This window comes from Dasypus novemcinctus, chromosome 2 (assembly GCF_030445035.2).
Source record: "Dasypus novemcinctus isolate mDasNov1 chromosome 2, mDasNov1.1.hap2, whole genome shotgun sequence".
In the NCBI taxonomy this organism is placed as follows: Eukaryota; Metazoa; Chordata; class Mammalia; order Cingulata; family Dasypodidae; genus Dasypus; species Dasypus novemcinctus.
In genome coordinates, this window is record NC_080674.1 from 135793578 (window position 1) to 135816387 (window position 22810).

At 36.0% G+C, this 22810-nt stretch overlaps 1 protein-coding gene across 1 annotated transcript in view; it reads left to right on the top strand.

Annotated features, from left to right (window-relative positions):
• SLC27A6 (solute carrier family 27 member 6) overlaps positions 1–21378 on the top strand; it is a 74522-nt gene extending 53144 nt beyond the window's left edge. The window contains 5 exon segments of the mRNA XM_058277995.2: positions 12881–12971; positions 16077–16275; positions 18266–18363; positions 19565–19695; positions 21092–21378. Of these exon segments, the coding sequence (XP_058133978.1) occupies positions 12881–12971; positions 16077–16275; positions 18266–18363; positions 19565–19695; positions 21092–21268 (696 nt within the window). The 3' untranslated portion in view covers positions 21269–21378.
• The last annotated feature ends 1432 nt before the right edge of the window (positions 21379–22810 follow it).

Sequence of the window (22810 nt, forward strand, 5' to 3'; positions counted from 1 at the left end):
TGGAAAATTAGTGAGCTAGACCTCCATCTCTATAAGTTAACTTAAAAAGCTACTGAAATAAACTTAAAATAAAAGGAAGGAAATTAGAAAAGAAACAGTAAGGAGCATCAAAAAAGATGAAAATAAAATTTTACTTAAAAGTAAAAAAATTGTTTTTGCTTGATTCATATAGAGACAGAAATCACAAATAACTAATATTAGGAATGGAAATGGGGTCATTCCAGATGCTTTAGACATTAAGAATCAAAAGAAAATATTTTGAATGACTTTATATCAATAAATTTGAAAATTTAGACAATAGGCAAATTCCTAGCAGAATGTAATTTATCAAAACTTATTCAAAAGTGATATTCTTTTTACACTAACAATTATTGTACCTGATTCAAAAATTAATTTAACCCACTAAATAAAATGAGTCAATATTCAAAAATCTTCCCTCAGTCACAAATGGTTATTCTGATTAGTTTACCAAATATTAAAAGAGCAATCAATTCCAATCTTAAAAACTCTCCCAGAAAATAGAAAAGGAGATAAAAACTTCCTAACTCACTTTATGACTCCTAAATATGACATGAAGAGTGCAAGAACAGTAGCTGACACTTGGGTGCCAATCATATACACACATATATGGAGTAATCTTTGATCAACGATCTGTCTCCCTTTCAGCTGTGTTTTCTCAGTGACTTCACATCTATTCTGAGAGTGGAATCATCTCCTCATCTTACTGCGGAGGTTCCCAGAGTGCCCTAACCAAGCAGATATTAACAATTCCCCTTTGTCTTTGAAAAGACCTTTAAGAATTCCATAGATTAAATCTTAGTGCATCTGAATTACTTGCATTCCCAAATTCTTAGTTTTGTAGCATTAGATGTCTGTATAATAAACTGCCATACATCAAAGGACACCTTGAAGCAATGGAAAAGGAATATTTAGATTTCTAGTCTGTGGGGTTTTCAACATCTGTAAGTTATTCACATACATATGCAATTTTCATGCTGCAGCTGCTCACCTTTTTAATCAGGCTATGTATTCAAAGCTGTGAAACTAAAAAAGATGCAAACTATTTTTATAATGCATTCTTTTGGGATTTTAAGGGTCTAGGTGACATCTCAGAAATATGTTTGCATGCCAGAAAAAAGTATTTTGGGAATGTAAGTGATAATATAATTGAGTTTTACATTCCTTACAGTTAATTTTTCTCAATGCAGTGCACTGGCCCCACTACAAATTTGGTAGTCATATTAAGCCTCCTTAGTGTAGATGAGTCATTCCAAAGTAATTATCCATCAAGAGTGCAATGAAGAAGATTCGTATTTTTTATTACTGGCTTGACATTCATTATCATTATGAATTTCTAATGCTTTATGTTCCTTAGCAGACTATAATAAATATCAAAAATGCAAGAAAACGATGTCATAATTATCTCTAATTTGGTTGGATAATTTCTGATTGTTCAACTCATTTTAGTTTTCTTTTCAGTTTGGGAATGAAAAATAATCATTCTTAATATCATATGGATTCTAGCCTGTCTTTTTCATTTCATTACCAGTTGTTTTGTTACATAGCAGGTAATCAGAAAAAATTGGAGCAACAACTACTTCATAAGTAGTTGGAGAGATTTGAAAAATCCTTCTCTCATTTACACCTAATGGAACCTTTTACTTGCTATCTAAGGGGGGATTATCCATCAAACAGAGAGAATGGCATAAGTGAAGAGGAAAGATGAGACAGCAACACAGACTTCCTTGGACCCAAAGGTGCTCATATGTGCTCCCAAAGCAAATGATATTAAAAATTTGATAACAACATATTTGAGAGACAAACCCAAGTAAAAATGATAGCCTGCCTTCTTCTTTTCTACAATATTTTCATCTGGGGATTAAGAAAGAACAACTTGAAAAAGGGGTTAAAACAAATCTAAATAAAAGGCAGCCTAAAATGTCCCCAAATTCCCCCAAAATGTTTAGAAAAACAATTTCCCATAGGCTCAAAACATTGCAGTAATACTCTCTTTAAAAATAAGACTTCAGGGAGCAGATGTGGCTCAAGCGGTTGAGCACTGGCTTCCCACATGGGAAGTCTGGGTTAGGTCCCCAGTGCCTCTGAAAAACAAACAAAAAAAACAATTAAACAAATGAAAAACCAGCTCAGGGGAGCCAATGTGGCTCAGTGGTCAAGTGCTGGCTTCTCATCTACAAGATCCAGGGTTCAATCCCTGGCCCTCTTACCTCAAAAAGAAAAAAACCCCAAAAACCTCAAAGAAGAGGAAAGTTCAAGGAAGACAGATATCAACAAAAGGAGTTGAAAATTAAACATGTCTAACTCAAAGAAAAAAATAGAAGAAAAAAGTGAAAATATTACAGAGCTGAACATCACAATAAAAGACTTATAATTAAACAGGAATGTAGGCACTGTGAAGTAATGAGATAGATGGGCTTAAGGAGTCCCACAAACATGCAAACACAGTAAAAAGCACAGGCAAATAATTATGTCAAAAAAAAAACAAAAGACAAACCCAGAAAACAAAGGGAAAAGATAGACATTGAAAACAAGAACTATGGATTGACATAGGCTTAACTGGTGTTTCTGCAGAAAAGAACAAATCAAGGAGAAATAATTTCCAAACATAATAGAAGGAAAGTTTCTTAAAATGAAGACTCGAATCGTCAGATTAAAAGGGCACATTGTGTTCTGGGGGGACATATGACAGAGAATACTCAACGGAAAATTATATCCTGGTGATATTACTGAATAATAATTAAACAAGTCTAAGGAGATGCCAAAGCAGAAAAAGCAAGGAATATACAAAGTATAGGGTAAAATTGGGAAACAGACTCATCTCAGGCATCTCTCAAAACAAAAACAAAGCACTCAATGCCAGAAAAAAGGAGAGTAGTGTCTTTACCTAAGAATTTTAGTCCTAAGTTACTCTTGAATATAAAAACAATGAAAAGGTGTTCTCAAAAAAATTTTTTTATTTAAAATTAATTTACTTATAGTTTTATAAATTTCATAAGAAAGTCTTGGTAAACACTGTCTTCACAATGCAAAATCCCTATGTGGGTACCTTATTTGAAAACATGAAGCTCCTCTTCAGCTAAGCTCCACGTCTCCTCAAATCTACCTCTCTGACCTGGAACCCTCTATCCATTTGTCACACTGCTTGGCACGGCCCAACCTTGGATCAGTTTCACTGCCTGCTTCCCTTGTCTCTACATCAGTGCCTCTGAGCTCCGATGGAGAAAATCACACAAATCTAGGATACATCCCAATTCCAGTTTATGGCTTCTACATCCTCCCGGCACTCACCACAGCCTGGCAAAACTTCTGTTTCCCTAGGCAGCCCTCTCTCCCAGCTCAAATTGGCAACTTCAGAGTTTCTCCTTCCCCTCATACCTCCTTCCCCTCTCTCCTAAGCTATCACTCTCAACATAACACCTGTCTTCCTATTCAAAGAGAGACAGAGAACGGGCATGCGAGGGGGCATGGAGGCAGGGAGGAAGGGAGAGAGTCTTCAGAGCCAGGCTCAGTCCCTCAGATGCCCTGGACCCCAGCCCTCTGGCTTCCATGGATAACTGACTCACATTTAGCCCTCTCCTATTGTTTCTTCAATACCCCTCTTCAGCTTCCTTCCTGCCAGTACTTAACCTACCTAAGTCTCACCTATCTTAAAATAAATTTTTTTGACCTTGTCTATGCTAGTTACTTCCACTTACTCTCTCCCATGTATTTCTCAATTCTTTGTATCTCACCCACCCTCCCCATTCTACTAAAACTGCCCTTGTTAAGCCACTAACATTATCCTTTTGTTAAATCCAATTAATGTGTCTTAGCCCTACTCTTACTTGATCTTTTGGGTCCCCGTGATGCTTGTGATTATTCCTTCTTCCCATGGCACTGTGACATGGCACTCTCCAGATTTGCCCCCCTAACTCTTTTTTTTTTTAAACTAATTTTATAGAAATGTATTCACGAACCATATAATCCATATGAAGTGTAGAATCTATGGCTTTTGGTATAATCAGAGTTGAGCATTCATCCCTGCAATCAATATTAGAGCATTTTCATTACTCCAAAAAGAAATACCCCCTACCCCTTAGTAGTCACTTCTCAATCCTCTATCCTTCCCCTGCCACACATAAATGCTAATCTATTCAGTCTCTAAATTTATTTGTATTTACATTTTGTATAGATGAAGTCAAACAATATTTAGTACTTTGTGTCTGGTTTCTTTCACTTAGAAGAATCCCCTCCCCGCCTTTTTTTTAACCATTGATGGGAGAAGATTACTATATTACTATTCCTTACAGTCCATAGTTTGCTTTGGTTGTGTTTTTGCACACATATTACCCTATTAACATGTGGTAACATTATCATACTTTTGTTCTGCATCAAAGAAAGGCATTCTTATATTTACACTCTCAACCATACTCATTGTCCACCAGAGAGTTCGCTATGCCAAACAATCCCATGTTTCATCCATTAGCTTTCCCTCTAGTGATATGCTATACAGTAAACTTTCCCAATCAACCAGTATCATACCCATGCATTAGCATTGCTAATTATAATCACTATAATGTGCTATTATCACCCCTATCCACTTTCAAATTTTAATAATAACCTTTTTACAAATTCTGCACAAATGAAACCTCAGCTTTCCCTTCTCTATCATCATTCTATTTTCTGGTGACCTATATTCAAGCTATTAACTCCGTGAATTTGCTCATTATAATTACTTCATATTAGTGAAATGATACAATATTTGTCCTTTAATATCTAGCTTACTTCACTCAACACAATGTCCTCAAGGTTCATCCATGTTTTCATAGGCGTTCCTATTTCATTTCTTCTTATAGTTGAATAAATATTCCATCATGTGTATATACCACAATTTGTTTATCCATTCAACTGTTGATAGGCAACTGGGTTGTTTCCATTTTTTGGCAATTGTGAATAATGTCACTCTGAACATCGCTTTGCAGGTGTTTGTTTGTGTCCCTCCTCTCAGTTCTTTTAGGTATCTAGAAGTGGTATTGCTAGAGCACATGATGAATCTATACTTAACTTCCTTAGGAACTGCCAATTTACCACAGTGGCTGCACCATTCTCCATTCCCACTAACCAACTGTGAATGTGTTCCTATTTCTCCACATCCTCTCTAACATTTGTAGTTTTCAGTTTAATAGTGGCCATTCTAGTAGGTATGAAATGATATTTCATTGTAGTTTTGGTCTGCATTTCCCTAATAGCTAGTGATGTTGAACCTCTTTTTTTAAGCATCCTTTCCACATCCTTTCCAGCACTCGCAGTTTTTTTTTTTTTAATAATGGCCATTTTGTAAGGTGTGAAATGGTATCTCATTGTAGTAGGTTTTTTGTGTTAGTACATACCAGGGATTAAACCTGGGAGCTTGTGCATGTGAATTACGAGTCAACTACCAAAATATACCTGCTCCACTCATTGTAGTTTTTTTTTTTTAAGATTTATTTATTTATTTATTTCTCTCCCCTTCCCCCCTACCCCGGTTGTCTGTTCTCTGTGTCTATTTGCTGTGTCTTCTTTGTCTGCTTCTGTTGTTGTCGGTGGCACAGGAATCTGTGTTTCTTTCTGTTGTGTCATCTTATTGTGTCAGATCTCCGTGTGTACGGCGCCACTCCTGGGCAGGCTGCACTTTCTTTCTTGCTGGGTGGCTCTCCTTATGGGTGCACTCCTTGCTCGTGGGGCTTCCCCACGCGGGGGACACCCCTGTGTGGCACGGCACTCCTTGCGCGCATCAGCACTGCGCATGGGCCAGCTCCACATGGGTCAAGGAGGCCGCCCGGGGTTTGAACCGTGGACCTCCCATGTGGTAGACGGATGCCCTAACCACTGGGCCAAGTCCGCCACATCATTGTAGTTTTGATCTGCATTTCCCTAATAGCTAGTGATGTTGAGCATTTTTTCATGTACTTTTTCACCATTTGTATTTCCTCTCTGGAAAATGTCTATTCAAGTCTTTTCCCATTTTTAAATTGGGTTGTTTGCTTTTTTGTAATAGAGTTGTAGGATCTCTATATGTCCTGGATATTAAATCCTTATTGGATATGTGATTTCCAAAAACGTTCTCTTTTTGACTGGACTGCCTTTTTTTTTCTCTTTTTTTTTTTTTTTGTTCATTGTCTGCTTGTTTTTTGTTTTTCTCAATGTCTGCTTGTTGTCTGCTCATTGTTCATTTGTCTTCTTTAGGAGGCACAGGGAACTGAACCCAGGACCTCCCATGTGGGTGGTGGGCACTCAATTACTTGAGCCACATCTGCCTTCTAGTGGGCTGCCTTTTCACCTTCTTGACAAAGTCCTTTGATGCACAAAAGTGTTTAATTTTGTAGATGTCCCATTTATTTTTTTCTTCATTTATTCATACTTTGAGCAAAATACTCAGGAAACCACCACCTACCACTAGATCTTGAAGATGTCTCACTACATTTTCTTCAACGAGTTTTATGGTCCTAGCTTTTATGGATCTAAACCTGGAGTTTAGGTCTTTGGTCAATTTTGAATTTATTTTTATATAGGGAGTGAGCTAGGAGTCCTTTTTCATTCTTTTCGTTATGGATAACCAGTTCTCTTGTTCTTCCAGCACCATTTGTTGAAGAGACTGTTCTGTCCCAGTAGAGTAGTCTCAGCAGACTTTGTAGCCTTGTCAAAAATCAGTTGACCATGGAGGTGAGGGTCTCTTCTGAACTCTCAATTTGATTCCATTGATCAGTGTGTCTATCTTTATGCCAATTCCATGCTGTTTTGACCATTATAGATTTGCAATATGCTTTAATGTCAGAAAGTGTAAGTTCTCCAAGTCTGTTTTTCTTTTTTTAGGATATTTGTGGCTATTCAGGGCCCCTTGCACTTCCAAATAAATTTGGTATTTGAATTTTCGGTAGAATTGACATCTTAATAATATTTATTCTTCCAAACCATGAATACAGAATGTTCTTCCACTTATTTAGGTCTTCTTTGATTTCTTTTAGTAGTATTTTGTAGTTTTCTGAGTAGAGGTCTTTTACATCTGTATTAGTCAGCCAAAGGGATGCTGATGCAAAATACCAGAAATTGGTTGGTTTTTATAAAGGGTATTTATTTGGGGTAGGAGCTTACAGAGACCAGGCTGTAAAATATAAATTATTTCCCTCATCGAAGTCTGTTTTCATGTGTTGGAGCAAGATGACTGCCGACGGCTGCGAGGGTTCAGGCTTCCTGGGTTCCTCCTTTCCAGGGTCTTGCTTCTCTCTGGGTTCAAGGTTCCTTCCTTCCCAGGGCTTGGTTCTTTCTGGGTTCAGGGTTCCTCTCTTCCTGGGGCTGGCTTCTCTTTCCTCTGTGAGTTTACTTACCGGGGCTCCAGCTTAAGGCTTCAGCATCAAACTCCAACATCAAAACTCTAACATTAAGAAACCCCAACTCTATCCTTTCCCATGTCTTTTATCTGTGAGTCCCCACCCACCAAGGGGTAGAGACCTAATGCCCTAATGACATGGCCCAATCAAAGCCCTAATATAACTTAATCATGCCCAGGTACAGACTAGATTACAAACATAATCCAATATCTATTTTCGGAATTCATAACCATATCAAACTGCTACAACATCCCTGGTTAAATTAATTCCTAGATATTTGATTCTTTTAGTTGCTATTGTAAATGGATTTTTCCCCTCAGTTTCCTCCTCAGATTGTCCATTACTAGTGTATAAAAACACTGATTTTTGCATGTTGATCTTGTCTCCTGTCACTTTGCTGAACTTGTTTATTAGCTCAACTAGCTTTCTCTTAGATATTTCAGAATATTCTAAATATAGGTGTATTAGTCAGTGTTCTCTAGGGAAACAGAATTTACAGGAGAGATCTGTAAATAGTATATAAAATTGTTTCAGCATGACCATGGGGATGTACAATTCCAAATTCTGTAGGACAGGCTGCAAGTCAGGGACTCCAATGAAGTCCTCAATGAGTTTCCCAGGAGACAATGGCTGTACGAAGTGGATATGGTAATTCTCTCTCTGAATGCTGAAATTACTTCTTCTTTTAATGCTTTCAACTGATTGGATGAAATGTCACTCATTGCTGACTGCAGTCTTCTCAGTTGATGATAGATGTAATCAACCTTTTATGCAATCAACTCATTGATGATTAAAGTCCATGAAATGCCTTTGTATTACAATTAGCCCATTGATTGCTTGACTAATAACTGGGCACCATTACTTGGTTGAATTTACAAATCTTAATATACAAAAGCATACAGGTATGTCCAAGACACCCAGGACTAATGTGTACCTCCAGGCAGGAGTTTATTGCACAGTTCTGGAGGGACCTAGACTATTATGAACAATAGTTCAGTTGTGCAACATTATGGTTCTGGCTACATATACATAAACATATAACTATACATATATATAACTATACATATACATTGCATACACATAAAATATACAAATATATTTAAACTGTGGCATCAATTTTTTAGATTGCTTTATTATAATGCAGCCATTTTTGTAACCTCAAGGGGATCTCTTGAAGGCAGAGGGAATACTAGAAATCCCTCCAGCTGAGCATTAACACTTTGATCCAGACTAGTTTTAGAAGATTCTCTGATATATTTAAATTTCATTTGGACTACAAAATTATCCAATTTCTGACCATCAAGCCTACTGTATCTGATAACAGGCACTGAATAGAGATTTAGAGTGTAATGATGCTTGCCCACACCCATGGTTGCCAGATTAATCTAAAAGAAATAGCATTAGAGCTGGTATCACCAATTGCTGGGCAAATTTTTAAAAATAAAGCATGTTAAAACAGGGAAGAAAAGAATAGCTCTGTTCTTGCTTGACCACAATGGTAAATACAGTTCTGGATCTTCCTAACCTCTTTCTCCCAGCCATTAGGAAAGTGGTCAGTTTTCCATTATCCCAGTTACAAAGACCAACATGATGCAGGCTTACATTTTAATAAAGAATTTTTATGTCCAGAATAACAAAATGATAACAAAATAATATATTTGCCTTGCTGTCTCTTCATTGCCCTTGTCTTAAAATAGGGTAATATTAAATCCCATCTCATAGAGTATATTGACTAATAGATTAAATACTATTATGAAGCTCTTAGTAGTGTGTCTGTCATACAGTATTTAATATTAATTGCTTTCATTCAAATTATGAATTGTGATGCTAGTTACATCTGGTTAATATGGATATTAAAACAGAGATGTTTATGTTTAATCTTTGATAATAAATAACACTATTACAATGATCTTATTAATTACATTAATCTTTTCCCAGTTATTTTTTATTTCTTTTTTTCTCTGTATGTTTCAGTTTCTCTCTCTCTTCCCCCCTCCCCCCTTATCCCACTTTCTTTATTCTCTCTGTTCTTCCTTATCATTTCCCCCACTTCATTACATTCTTTCATGTTAGTTTATTATGTCCTAATTAAGGTTAATGTAATTATTTAATTGATCAGTAAAGTCTCAGTTTTCTTATATATAAAATGAGGGGGTTGGCACAAAGCAATCTTCAGTCCAACCCAAGGTCAGAATTTAGTGAATCTGTGAATCTGAATGACATGATTATATGGGCATTATAAGGGCAGGGGTGTTGAGACTGTTGGAGGAGAGTGAGATGTTCTCTAGGGAAACAGAATTTACAGGAGAGATCTGTAAATAGTATATAAAATTGTTTCAGCATGACCATGGGGATGTACAATTCCAAATTCTGTAGGACAGGCTGCAAGTCAGGGACTCCTTGGTTCCCAATGTGATGAGGATGTTCCAAATTTTGCCATGTCACACCGCAACAGTGTACGGAAGTACTGAGTGTTAGTTTACAGACATTAAGGTGAATGACCCAGGGGAAAAGGTCAAACTAGATATCACGGTAACAAGGGCATTAGGCATCTCATCATTTTTCTAGGAACTGTGAAGAAAAAATAGACAAAAAAATCCATGCATTCACATAGACTACATTTATTTTTTTTTTAAAGAAGATTTAGATTACATAACTTTTACATAAAAAATATAGAGGATTCCTATATGCCCCCCACAAGTTGCACATTAACAATATCTTTCATTACTGTGGTTCATTTGTTACAATTGCTCAACACATATTGAAGCATTGCTACTAATCATGGATTATATTTTCCATTACAGTTTATACTCTGCCCCACACAATTTTATAAGTTAAAACAAAATATATATCAGCATGTATCCATCATTGCAATGTCATACAGGACAATTCCAGTGTCCCTAAATGTTCCCATGTTACACCTATTCTTCCCTCAGAACCTCTGGTGGCCACTGCCTTTATATCAATGATAAAAGGTCTTCTATTGCTAGAATAATGTCTATAATAAAATAATAGTCTATTTTAGTCATTGTTCACTCCTCAATCTTGAGGATTTGGGGATAGCAATGCCCACTCTGTTTCTAATTGAGAGGGGGTTTAGATCCCATGGGGCAGATGGATGGAACTATCTTCTTGTAGTTGCAGACACTCTGTTCCTTGGGATGGGCATTGTCCATTATCATGTCCTTGTTAGTGGTCCTATGTGAGTCCAGTGAACTTGAGAGTAGGTGTTACATCTTTGCTTAGATTCATTGCTCAATCGCCACATGGACAGACCACAAGATTTAAGTCTCTGGGACATATATTTAGCAAGTTTAGCCTAATTATAAGTCCAAATAAAAGGAGCAGAAGAGCAATATGTAGGGAAACTGCAAATGAGTCTAACTCTGTTACACTAGGGAGCATAAATTCCAAAGCAAGGCCCAATGACAGGATGCCAAATTCCTGAGCTTGTCTGCCCTGCTTATAATGTCTAGATGTCTCTAGAACCCTCAGAAGCCCTGCTGCTTGAAGCACTGTTTACTGTGGCAGTCAGTGAGATCCTGCTGAAACGTGCATAAGCATCATCTCTGGAATGACCTCCTGACACACTTTGAAATCTCTTAGCCATAAAAACTCATTTGTATTAATATTTCCCCCTTTAATTCAAGGTCTTTTTCCAGAAACATTGCTATTTGGTGCTTGGTAATAATCCCTCTGTGCCTGGGAGGCTCATCCCCAGGAGTCATATCCCACACTGGGGGGAACATTGTGCATTTATATGGAGAATTTGGCTTAGAGAGAGGTCATATTTGAGCAACAAGGAGACTTTCAGGAGGCAACTCTTAGGCAATATATAATACTAGCAAAGTTTCATATTCACAAGTAAAGGTTCATATGTACAATCATCAATATCGAGGATCTGGCATAATAGTCTGTCTTCACCACACTTGAGCAACAAGAAGACTTTCAGGAGGCAACTCTTAGGCAATATATAATACTAAGCTAAGTTCCATATTCACAGGTAATGGTTCATATGTACAATCATTAATATCAAGGATCTGGCATAATGGTCTGTCTTCCTTCACTATACACTGCCCATGTATTTGGGAGATTCTTGGCATTCTATTAGAGAATGTAACAGGATTGCCCAGGATAGGAATTCAATATTCTTTAGGTTATTGTGTTGGTCTCCACACACTGAGAAAATGTCCCATGAAAACTTGAACATATTCATATGACTTAGAGGCATGCCCAAGGTGCACCCCTCCCCACACATCCCCATATCATTGACACCCTGCACCAGTGACCCTCCCCTGCCACAGTTGTGACCCTTCTTAAAACCAAAAAATAACTACATAAAAATCAATAATAAAATAATTTTAAAGGTAACAAATAAAATACAAAAATTTAAAGTTTTTGAAATCAAAAACTGTTATTAATAGGGTATAGTGGAAAAAGTGGAGAGCTTTCAGTATATGGAAATTCCCTGTATTTTCTATGCGACTTTTCTATAACCTAAAGCTTCTTTGACGATTAAAAAAATAAAATAAAATAAACAAATAAATAAATAAGGAAGACACTGGGGAACATAAAGAAGAAATTGTCGGAAACAGATGTGGCTCAACCATTTGGGCTCCTGTCTACCATATAGGAGGTCCAGGGTTTGATGCCCAGGGCTCCTGTGAGGGCAAGCTGGCCCATGTGCCTAGCTGGCCCATGCAGAGTGCTGGTCCATGCAGGAATGCAGCCCTGTATGGGAAATCCACCCCGCGCAGGAAAGCCACCCCTGCAGGAGTGCCGGCCGACCTGGAGAGCTGGCACAGCAAGATAACACAACAAAAGACACAGAGGAGAGAAAGAAGACATAGCAGAGCAGAGGAGCTGAGGTAGCACAAGAGGCGATTGCCTCTCTTTCACTCCAGAAGGTCCCGGGATTGGTTCCTGGAGCTGCCTAATGAGAATACAAACAGACACAGAAAACCACAGAGTGAATGGACACAGAGAGCAGACAATGGGGGGTGGGGGCGGGGGGGGGGGGAATAAATTTTAAAAATCTAAAAAAGAAAAAGAAATTGTCATTGTACATACAAGATAACAGATCTTATAGTGATGAAAGACACATAAACTACATTTTATTTCTATTAAGACTTTCCATTTCAGGGGATGTTTTGAATGACTGCTAAAAAGAGATGACATCAAAGTGGTCCTCTTATAATTAATAGAGTATGTAACTGAATGCAGGAATTGCTTCTGTACTTCGATGTCACTCATTCATGATTAAAATTATTAGTATTTTGCTAGGGTAAAGTGCAACATGAGTGAAATGAAAGTAAATGGAATGCCAGTAAAGAGTACTGTTTACCAATACCTTCCATTTTAATTTTCAAATATTTATTTAATTTTTCATTAGTAAACATTATTGTTTTAATAAATCTACATTCTAATTAATTCAACTGACAGAGTAAAATCTACTACCAACACAAATAAATCACTAAATACTTGTTTTGGTTTGTTTGATTTTGTTTTTACAGCTTTTTTTCTCTTTTGAGTTGATAAAGTTTGATTGTCAGAAAGCTGAACCCATTAGAAATGAGCAGGGCTGGTGCAGTAGTGTGAAAAAAGGTAAGAATCTTGTATCTGAAGCTGTCTCCTTAAGGAAAGTTTCTGAATTTCTATTTAACTAATTATTATTGAATCTAGAAAAAAAGGAATGATTATTTCTAATGTATAGTTTGACTTACTTAGAATTTAAGTGCAGATGGAATTGTTTTAAGTATTAGATACTAAGAGGCCCAAATGGTTTACTCAGATGGTACATTATTAAATTTGAAAGTGATTACTATTTGCTCATATTTTCTTAATCCATTGACAGTTTTATAATAGTGGCATAAATCTAATTTCCTAGATCAACAAAAATAAAATTATTGACAATTTATTATTCTAGATAGAGCGGAAAGTCAGGCACACTTGGGTTTAAATCTGGACTCTGACACCTATAAACTGCAACTTTGGGCAAGTTTTTCAGCCTCTCTAAGTCTCATTGTCTGTATATGTAAAATAGAGATGGCAATATTTACTTTGTGAGTTTACTGTTGACAATTAAATGAAATGAGGTATGCAAACCACTGCAGAGAGCCTGATATATGGCTTGTTACCTTCTTCCCTTTCTCTTCACCCTCTTTCTCCCCACTCCTACACCAAGGCTGACTTTCTTATAATTTTAAGTTAGAAATTTTAATGAATGCCAAGTGTTCCAATTAACTGCTGATGGATATAATCAAATTAGAAAGTAAAATGTAGAAAAGTGCCCTTGGAATTTTTTAGTGATCTAGTCTATGTAAATCAGCCAAAATTATTTTTTTCTGCCTCTGAGTATGTTTAAACTACATTTCAGAGATGAGTTCTTAAATCTTTTACTTCAAACATTGAGGTAAAGATTGCAAGCCTGTTTTTATTTTTGATAGATGGAAAGATTTTATTATATTAAATAAAAATATATGTTATATTAAAAATGAACATTCCAATTGTCTGAATTTCAAGCCTAAGGGCATTTATCAAATATATTTCCCCAATTCCAGTGAAAAACAATATTTGAAGAGATTGCAAAGAACTTTATTTAAACACACTCTCTTACTTTATTTATTAAAATTACAATAGTATCTGATATTGGAAGCTGAATCCCAGAACTATACTTATGCAACTTCAGGGTTTCTTAAATAGCTGGTAGATTCCAATATCTGCTTTGTTTTTGGAATTCTCATGATGAGCTACTCATCTTTTCTTCCCTACAGCATTGTGTCTTCACAATGTCAATGATTCCTAGAGGGATAATTTGCACTATGACCTACTTAAGCATTTGTAAAAATTTGTCAGGGAACCCACTGCCCTGTGTCCTATAAAAGAAAAACAAAGAACATAAATTTTAAGGGAGATATAAAGGCTTGGAAATTTCTGAAATATTGGAATGTAGACTGACAATATACCATAGAAGTGAGGCTGTGGAGTCACTAGGTGGACCTGTTAAATCACCAACTCTGCCATGAGATAGCCATGAAGTATTAGGCAAAGTACTTTTTCTTCCTCATTTTTTCACCTGTAAAATGAATACACTCTCGGTGCCGACCTTGCAGGTTTGTCAATGGAATTAGACTAGATAAATATGTAAAGCATTTAGAATAATGCCTGAGTCTTAGGAAGCATTCAATAAGTATAACAAGGGTGATGATGACTATTATGATACTGGTGGTGATGGTGATGGTGATGACAGTGATGGCAGAGGATGATAATAATAGAGGCCTCTGCTGTAGTAGAACAGGCTTGAGTTGGCCAGGGGTATGTGTGTCTTTGGAAACCAGAATGCCCAGAAGGAGTGGGAGCAATGGGACTTAACTCATGTTAAAATGACATTGATTGCTTTACAGTTTGCTGGAATTCAACCCCATCTAACTCACTACATGGCTGTATCTTTTCAACAAGCAAAAAGGAAAAAGCATTGGCCTTTAAGATTTCTGGAGCAGTGATTTCTGCTCCCCTTTATCTTCTTACCTGATGGTAGAAGCACTTTTTTCTTTACAGGTTGCTGGGGAAAACTTTGATTCATTTGGATACATTAGAGTGGAAAATTATTTCATAAAATGTTTCTAGGGAAGTGGATGTGGCTCAAGCAATTGAGCTCCTGCCTACCACATGTGAAGTCACCTCCTAAAGAAGACAGTGAGCTGGTGTGATGGGTAGGGGTGGCAAGCTGATGCAACAAGATGATGCAACAAGAGACACAAGAAGAAAAACATAAGTGAACACAGCAAAGCAGGGAGAGGAGGTGGCTCAAGCAATTGGGCACCTCCCTCTTATATTGGCAGTCCTGGGTTCAGTTCCTGGTGCCTCCTAAAGAAACAAGGAAGATGAACAGACTGCAAGTGCAAACAAAATGGGGATAGGGAGAAACAAATAAATCTTTAAAAAAATGTTTCTAAATAGAGACAAATTAATAAGTCTCATGGAATAAGAGACCCTTTCAAAATCTCTTCTCTTTCTCATCAAGGATTTCCAGAATAACATGCCAGAGAAGAAAAAACATTCTTAAACTTTTAACAACATATTAATTGGATGAGAAATAATATCATACAGAAACCATGCTGCAAAGTCATTGAAACTTGAATTTGGGTTCTAGATCCACCCCTTCCTATTTGTCTGGCTTTCACAACTTAACTTCACCTCTCTAAAAAGTAGGGATTATATTGTGGATTTCAAATGATTTTTTGTGAAGGATAAACAAGATGACAACTGCAAAGGGCTCACGATGCTTGATACAGAGTAAATGCCCAATAAATCTTGCTACTATAATCATTTTATTAAAATTATGATATGGTTATTTATATAATTGTCATTCATATCAGTATTACCTACACAACCCAGAAACAAAAGTAGCCATTGGTTTATCCACTCAGGATTTAAAAGAAATTTAAGACATCTTTCCTCTACCCTTAGTTCTCTTCTGGTAGGTTTTCCAAAGTAGAATGTGTTCGTGACAAACTGTGAAAGGAAGTGCTTAGAGGGAGGCACGCAGAGTAAATGATGTCAAATGTAATAAAACAAGTTCAGAGGAAAGTAAGATAGATGAGTTACATTGGTTGTGTTAGTCCAATATAATTTAAATGCATGCATGGTGCATGTAGCAATAGTCTTAATCAGATGGCTGAAAAAAATTCCTTACTCCATCTTTTTCAGGAGAACCTGGACTACTTATTTCTCTAGTGAGTGCAACTAATCCCTTCTTTGGTTATACTGGAAATAAGAAGCACACAGAAAATAAATTGCTTTATGATATTTTCAAGAAGGGAGATGTTTACTTTAACACAGGAGACTTAATGGTCCAAGATGAGGAGAATTTCCTTTACTTTTGGGACCATTTCGGGGATACTTTCAGGTATGAACAATCATCGGATGTACTGCTTGTTCTGTAATTGTGAACCATGCTCAGAGCGAAGCTTTATGGAAGCATTATAGACAACATGCTCTTTGGCTTTCGGGAAGCAGGCAGAGTCATTTTCATTTTATCTCCACAATGTTTCTCTACATGTTTCAGTTTCTTAGGCTGCTTAAAGTAGGTATCATGAAATGCATTGGTTTAAACAATGGGAATTTATTACTTTATAGTTTGGGGATGTGAAAAAATGTCTAAATCAAGGGATCATCAAGGCAATGCTTTTTTCCTGAAGACTGACTGCCAGCGATCTGTGGATCTTCTGCCATAAGGCAAGGCACATGACAGTATCTGCTGGTCTCTCCCTTCTCTTCTGGGTTTGCTGCTTTCAGCTTCTTGCTTCCATGTTTTTTTCTCTATCTGAATTTCATTCTCTTATAAAAAGACTCATTCTGATTGAGGTGGGTCACACCTTAACTGAAGTAGCATCGTCAAAATGTCCCGCCTACAATGGGTCCACACCCACAGGAATGAATTAAATCCAAGAACATGTTTTTCTGGGGTACCTACCGCTTCAGACCACCATACTATCTAAAAACTCATTGGCCATCTGTTTCTGCATCAAACCATAAATTAGATTTCAATGTCAATTTTTATAATCATTTTAGTGATTATCCTAAGTTATAGGATATAAAACAGGTAGGCAGATGTGAATTGCTAAATGGTAAGGTTAAAATAAAAGAAAACAATTTTGTCAAGTATGGTCTAATATTTGGCCTAATTACAAAAAAATATGAAATACTGAAATTTCATTTCCCTTTCTCATATTTCCTTTTTTAATTCACTAAGATTGTTTATGAAGTATGAAATTATTTTTCTTTACATGTCAGTGACTATAGAATAGTGAGGGGCGTGTAGTAGAGTAGATATTCAAGGAATGCCTGAATAAAAAGATAAATAAATGAATTGTACTTCCTATCTCCTCTCCTTGTACCATGTTATGAGCTCATTGTCAAGCAAGTTGCATATGGTCCATCTTGGGAACACAGACTCAGGCACAGCAGAAATGACCCCTTTATTACTTATACAACAGAAAAGGTCCAAAAGAGCAGGGGAAGAGATTCCATCACGGCCAGTTTCTTGGGAAGGCTAAACTGCTCTGGGCAGAGTCAGTGGATAGCACCTTGGCACTAAAAGGAGAGACCCTGAGCTGTTTTGGCACCACGCATTTATATACCCCAGGAGGTCAGGGACCCTGCCACTATGATTTCCTGCCCTGATTTTGTGCTGACTCCTTCCAGTTTCCAGGTTCAAGGTATGGTCAGGCCTTTTCTTTAGACCTAACATCTCACCCTGGCTGCTCCAGAGGAAACATCTGGACACAGTAGAAAACTAGGGCCTTAGGGTAGGCTAGGGTTGGTGGGAGGTGGCCTCTAACTTGTGTCTGTGGCTTTTCCAGTACTCAAGCTATGTAAAATTATTCTAATTAAAATAAATACCCATTCTTAGGCTTTTAAGGAGACAAAGGGTTTAATACCCAGAATTCAGAAGGGGACAGTATCCTGAGACCCAACTAGAGTTTTTTCTTTCAATATTTATATCCTTATCAATAGGGATAGAGAAATAACTGCACTTAAAAGTTATTATATTTCAAAATATATTTTGTATATTTATGACTTTGTATATTAGTTTGTATATTATTATATTAGAAACGAATTTTTCATTTTTAAATTTATTTTATCACAAAGAACATTTTACAGAAATAAATTTATAACTACAAGACATTGATAAATAATTGCATCTGAAAAATAGATACTGGTTTTTTTTAATTACCAGCAATGTGCATTCTTAGAATTGCCTTTCATTTTGAAAACTGGCATGATTTTTGGTCACTAAGTGCTTCTACAAAGCCAAATGCAAACTTCTAAACCTACAACTGGGCCCCTAGCTCTTCAAATACAAGCTCACTAACTAAAGATTATTTTTTATTCAGATGGAAAGGAGAAAATGTTGCAATCACAGAGGTTGCTGATGTTATTGGAATATTGGATTTCATATAGGATACAAATGTGTACAGTGTGGTTGTGCCAGGTATGAAGGTACTTTAGGTTTTGGAAAGATTTTCACAGTACAATATTCCACTGCAAAGTTTTGCTATGATCTTACTGAATCAACATTTTAATTTTATATATTAAAATAAATATGTCAGTCTTTATCTTGGAAAGTAATGTCCTTAGCCAAGCTAACAAATTTCATTGTCAGAGCAGGGGAAAAATATCAACTGAATTTGAATGTTGTTGCTTGTACTTTTAAACAGAACTTGAAAACTCTAGTCAGTGACTCACTGCTTGAAAATAGTTACAGCTTTTCAATAGTCTATTAATATTCTCTTTATGACTAGTGTTTATGCATACCACTAAAGAGGAACATATTCTAGTTTAAAGGAATACATATTCTAGTTTAAAGTAAGTACAACACCCGCTTATACTTAATGTCAGTCCTTGTTTCAAGAACCTTCAGAGTTGGGTTCTTTTCTAAAAATCATTTTAAAATCTGTTTTGCCTCTTTTATCTTTATAAATATTGATGCATATGAAAATTTTCTCATGGTGGTGAAAATGGCACAGAAATGTGACCAATTTGAGTCCACAAAAGAGCCATTCTCCTTCTCCATCCTTATTTACAAATGGCAATATTTTCCAGCTAATGCTTAGAGAAGCAGAGGACTCTGAGTATAGGATGTGTGGATAGGGCAGTAGAGAGATGTTTTTTCTAATATATCATCATTGTATATTAGAGAAAAATTAAAAGAGGTTCTTTTCCATTGGAAAGGTCTTTAGGTGGCATAATATGCAGTGAGCAATCCATAAAATTAGTTGTGGAAGTACCAATTTCTAGTGTCTTAAATTAAAAATACACTTTCTTAAAAAATTGAATGTTTTAAATGGACATTTCTGTTGAAATATATTTGCCCTTAAATACATGTTTTCTTTCTTAATATTTTATGTTGGTTTAGCAGGTGCAAATTGTGTAACATTTATGATATTTTCCATTACATCTGATTCATTTCTGTAGTGTAGACGATTAGGGATAGACACCTCTCTAAGTTCCTAAATTATTTCTAGGGAATAGATATGTGCTCAGGGAAGGGCAGACCCATTTATGCTACTATTTTGTTGCTTTTGCTGCAGCAGATTTAATCTCTATTTGTGGCAATCAGTATGTAAGTAACAGAAATAAAAATATTCATCTAGGAATATTAAATTGACTATATTTTAAACTTTTTTTTTCAGATTATGAAGGAAAAGCAGGAATGGTTGCTATTATTTTAAAACCAAATATGTGTTTAGACTTGGAAAAAATTTATGTTCATTTTGTAACATTTCTGCCAGATTATGCTTGCCCACGATTTTTAAGACTTCAGGTAATTTTACTATCTGAACTCACACATCAAAGTTAACACTAGGAAACCAAGAGGTGGTTTAATTATGAAATACTATTTTATCCTCTAGATAATGTGTGTATTTTATTTATATTAGAAAGTTTCAAGAGGAATAGTGAAAGCATTGGAATGTAGAGGTGATGCTAATTTATGCTCTATTTCAAGCCTAATTTTAGAAGGGAATGTGATGAAGTGCAAGGTATCTTTGTCTTTGTCCTAATTATAGACTTGCTCTCTTATTCTTCAGGCAGTAACTCAGAGCAAAATGAAGGTTCCAGGGATGATGGCAAGCTAAAACCACATCTTTCACATACCATGTGCTGTCATTTGGGGCTATGTGCCTAAAATTAAGTTCCACTACAAGCAGACATTGGGGTGTCTGTTGAATGTATGTGTAACTAAAAGCAATTGGCTTTAAGCAATTCTGCTTTTAGTTTTTACTTTCATTTCCACCCCCCTCTCACCGCCCCAGGACCTTTGGAGGGATTCTGAGTCTTTATTTTGGGAAGAAGACTTTCTCCTTTTAGGTTACTGGTCTAAAACACAGCAAAAAGAAAACAAATGTGCCCAGCTACTGATGAGACTTTACTTACTCATTTAATTATTCATTTAGGACTAGATGGGGCCAGGCTAATTTCATGTTCCAACATTGATTTTTGGTGGTACTTGCTTTTTATCACAGCTACCACTGAAACTCTCTTTCACAAATATGTGATGTCTTTGAAAGGAATGCATGGCAAACTAATGTTGAAACTATGAACTCCCTTGAACTAGTTACTTTACAAGAGGTGACCAACAAAGGTCCCTCAAATTCCCTCAGAATTTTTAAATATCCTATGGAGGAACTGAAAGTTCACTAAGGTGCCCCAGGACACCTCATTGTATAGTTAGGAACTGAAGTTTTAGAGCTTTCTTAACCCTTTGGTTCTTATAGTGTTCTGTCTTTTGTGTATTTGTGTTAGAAATGGCTGTCTTTCAGAGCCTTTATCTCCTTAGAATCCAATCGCAATCTCTGTACACAGTACTGAATTGACACTGAATTGTAGAGATAAGCCTATATGTTTTATATGTATCTAAATTTAGTTCATTGAAATATGTTCATAATTCTTAGATAATTGGATGAGATAATAGTTGAACAAAACTAATCAGTATAAATCAAGCTAAATATGGAAATCTTCTGGAGGAAAATTTTTTTTATTTTATTAATGTTTAAAGAAATTACCAAAAAAAAGAAATTATTAATGAATATAGAAATTCTCATTGGATATAAAAACGTTATAACTAAATATTACAGTCATTTTAAGTATTTTATTTATATATTATATACTATTATGGATAATATAAAATGATTCCATTCATCCTGGTAATTGTTTTATAGGAAAAAATGGAAACAGCAGGGACCTTCAAACTATAGAAGTTTCAACTTGTTGAAGAAGGATTTAATCCATCAAGAATTTCTGATCCACTTTACTTTATGGATAATTTGAAAAAATCTTATGTTCCATTGACTAAAAAACTTTATGATCAAATAATGTTAGGGGAGATGAAACTTTAAGATATTATATGTGTGAAATTTTCATAAGAGGAGAGTATTATCATTCTTCAATATGAAATTGGGAAAGGGAACTAACATTAATTAAGCATGTGCTATTTTTCCTTAATATGCAAGAGCTTCGCTTATTTTAATATGTTTTATTAATGCAAACTTTAGTTGATTATTTTTCCTACCTCCCTTGGAATTCAGGGTGTAACTAAATATTTGCCTTATTTTTAAGTGATAAATAAGTGGTTAACAGTTTAGACACTTACTAAAAAATGTACTTTTTAATATTGAAAGTTTCTGGTTTTGAATAAATTATTAACTTTTATTCAAATATTTTCTTCTTGTGTCCTGTAATTCAATAAAAACTATCCTCAGTGAACATGTTTTGATATTTTGGTCTGATATTTTAAATTTAAACTTCCATCAATAATAAATATTGTCATACCTCCTTTTTCTTAAACTCACATTGAAATGATAGAAAAATATAAACATTTTTAATAGCAGAGAAGGAAAACTGGTAAACCAAAGCATTTAGGAGTTTTTGGAAAATAAATTAATAGGATCAAATTGATGATAAAATCCACAGAGCAGTAAAATCCTCTCATAATACAGGGAAAGAGTAGACCATAATAGAACTCTGCTACTAACATTGAGATCAGAGGTGGAAAGGGCTGGGAATTTGAATGATTTCTGAATAGCTGACTGGGAATTTTATTACAAAGACAGTGTAACTAGCTTAGTTGTACTTATCCACAGTGCCTAGCAAGACATTCCTCTGCCTGTAACCTAGCTCCCTATACAACAAAGAAGAAAATTTGCCTTACCTCATGTAATCTCCTCCAGGCTTAAGAACTCCTCTTGCAAGAAAACAAGTTGCGGGGAAACGGACTTTGGCCCAGTGGTTAGGGCTTCCGTCTACCATATGGGAGGTCCACGGTTCAAACCCCGGGCCTCCTTGACCCATGTGGAGCTGGCCATGCGCAGTGCTGATGCGCGCAAGGAGTGCCATGCCATGCAAGGGTGTCCCCTGTGTGGGGGAGCCCCACGCGCAAGGAGTGCGCCCGTGAGGAGAGCTGCCCAGCGTGAAAAGAAAGTGCAGCCTGCCCAGGAATGGCGCCGCCCACACTTCCCGTGCCGCTGACGACAACAGAGGCGGACAAAGAAACAAGACGCAGCAAATAGACACCAAGAAGAGACAACCAGGGGATGGGGGGGAAATTAAATAAATAAATAAATCTTTAAAAAAAAAAAAAAAACAAGTTGCAGGTGATAATTGTTTCCATTGTTAGAACATAAAGTTAAAACATTTAAAAATAGAAAATAGGTTAATCACAAGTAGGAGGCCAAACTTTCAAAAGAAAAATATAGTCAATTTTGCAAAAAAATTTTTTAAAAATTAACCAAATGGAAATTCTAGAACTGAAAAATATAGTATCTGAAATTTAAGAATTCATTGGTGGGGAGCCAACAGAATGGGAATGATGGAGGGAGAGTTAAAAAATTTGAAGATGGAATAATAGAAATTATTCAATCTGGTAATATAATAAAATGGAC